At 40.3% G+C, this 1,888-nt stretch overlaps 1 protein-coding gene across 1 annotated transcript in view; it reads left to right on the forward strand.

Annotated features, from left to right (window-relative positions):
* The window catches only part of LOC106012792, a 5,677-nt gene extending 4,854 nt beyond the window's left edge, over nucleotides 1-823 (forward strand). The window contains exon 4 of the mRNA XM_013086782.2: nucleotides 646-823. Coding sequence (XP_012942236.1) covers nucleotides 646-686 — 41 coding nt within the window. The 3' untranslated portion in view covers nucleotides 687-823. The remainder of the gene's footprint in view (nucleotides 1-645) is intronic.
* Nucleotides 824-1,888: the final 1,065 nt, after the last annotated feature.

Here is a 1,888-nt window from a genome sequence, read left to right on the forward strand (position 1 = left end):
ATAGAGGGAGAGAGACGGAGGGAGTAATGATCGAGATACAGATAGATAGATAGATAGATAGATAAGTAGATAGATAGATAGATAGATAGATAGATAGATAGATAGATAGATAGATAGATAGATAGATAGAGAGAGAGAGATACAGAGAGCTAGAGAAAGAGTGAATGAATGAGTGAGTGAGTGAGTGAGTGAGTCAGTGAGTGAGTGAGTGAGTGAGTGAATGAGTGAGTGAGTGAGTGAGTGAGTGAGTGAGTGAGTGTGTGAGTGCGTGAGTGAGTGAGATTGAATGACAAAGAGAATGAGAGAGAGAAAGAGAAAGAGAGAGCAAATGAAAAAGAGAGGGGAGTGGCAGAGACAAAGAGAACAGTAAATTATATATATTTGGAAAAGACAATCAACTGTTTATTATTATTATTATTGCCATTAGAAGAAACATGCCTGACAGTGTAGTACCTGTGAAAATGTAGAAAAAGGCGTTTAGTGTCACACACATTAACGGATTGAATGAAAACGGCAATGAATACTTTGGTGTGTTGGTATATTTTGGTTTTACAAAAACTCTTTATCCTGACTTCTTGACTAAACCATTCTGTATTGATATATATATATTATTATGAAATTGTCCTTGTCTTTTCTGTAATTCAGGGAGCACAAAGACAGCTGTGTGTGAGGAGCTGAGACATTGACTTGCCTCGTGGCTAATAAAAGAAAAGAAAAAAATCATGACTGACTTTAAGAAGAGCTAAATGAGGGACTGATTCATTGGTACAAGCTGCGGTCTTGAAACTTGTCACAGAAATAAACCATAAACTTCCCAGATTCCAGATTGTTGGACATGTTGCTTTATTGAGTCTGTTTTTGTTTTGTTTTGTTGCAATCTGTTTTTTGTTTTTTGGTTTTGCTTTGATTTCCTTTGCTTTGTTTTGGTTTTGTTTTGCTGTTGTTGTTGCTGCTGTTTATTTTATTGATCATTGATCAGTTTTGTTTTCGGGATGGTATTTTCTTATAATGCAGCTGCCTGACTTCCTAAGAGTATGTCCAGTCCATCGCCACCGCCCTCTTCCCACCTCATCTCTGACGGGTCTCTGTCTTGTTCTCCTGAACACTTCCTCGTTGGCGACCCTATTGGTCCATCTGATCCCCAGTAGCTTCCTTGGACACTTGTTCAGGAAAATCTGGACCCTCTTCTTGCAAGTCTAAGGTGCATTCCACGTCTCACACCCATACAGAAATGCTGATTTCACATTTGAGTTGAAAATCCTCAGCTTCTTTTCGAAGTGAGATATCCTTGGTCCTCCAAACCCTATTCAAAGATATGAAAGCAGCCTGCTCATTTCCGATGCGGGATTTTATTTCAGAACTCCGCCCTCTCTGTCAATTATACTCCCGAGAGAGCGGAAGCATTCGTTGTCTCCTACTGAATTTCTTTCTATTGTGTCATGCTCCTTTCGTTGTGCATCTATCCTTAACGCTTTGACTTTCCGGGGTGGATCCTCAATCCAAAAGACTCTGATAGGCTGGTTAAAACTGAGGTCTTTGATAGCATCTGTTCTTGGGTGTCCGTCTGTCTATCTGTCTGACTGCATTCTCCTTTTCCGTCTTTGGTAAGTAAACTAATCTGTCCTGACCCATGTCTGTCTGTCTGCTAGCCAGCGTGTCTGTCTGTCTGTCAGTCTGTCCGTGTTTCTGTCTGTCTGTCTGTCGGTCTGAAATTTACACTAATAAAAAGAGAACAGAAATGTTGTAGTGACATCAAAAGTTTTTTCGAATGCCACAAAAGATGTCATGGCAAGGATGAAGATGCTATAAATGTGTGTGTGTGTGCGTGTGTGTGTGTGTGTGTGTGTGTGTGTGTGTGTGCGTGTGTTCGTGTGTGTGTATGTATGTG

The sequence above is a fragment of the Aplysia californica genome, unplaced genomic scaffold (assembly GCF_000002075.1).
Source record: "Aplysia californica isolate F4 #8 unplaced genomic scaffold, AplCal3.0 scaffold00504, whole genome shotgun sequence".
Classification (NCBI taxonomy): Eukaryota; Metazoa; Mollusca; class Gastropoda; order Aplysiida; family Aplysiidae; genus Aplysia; species Aplysia californica.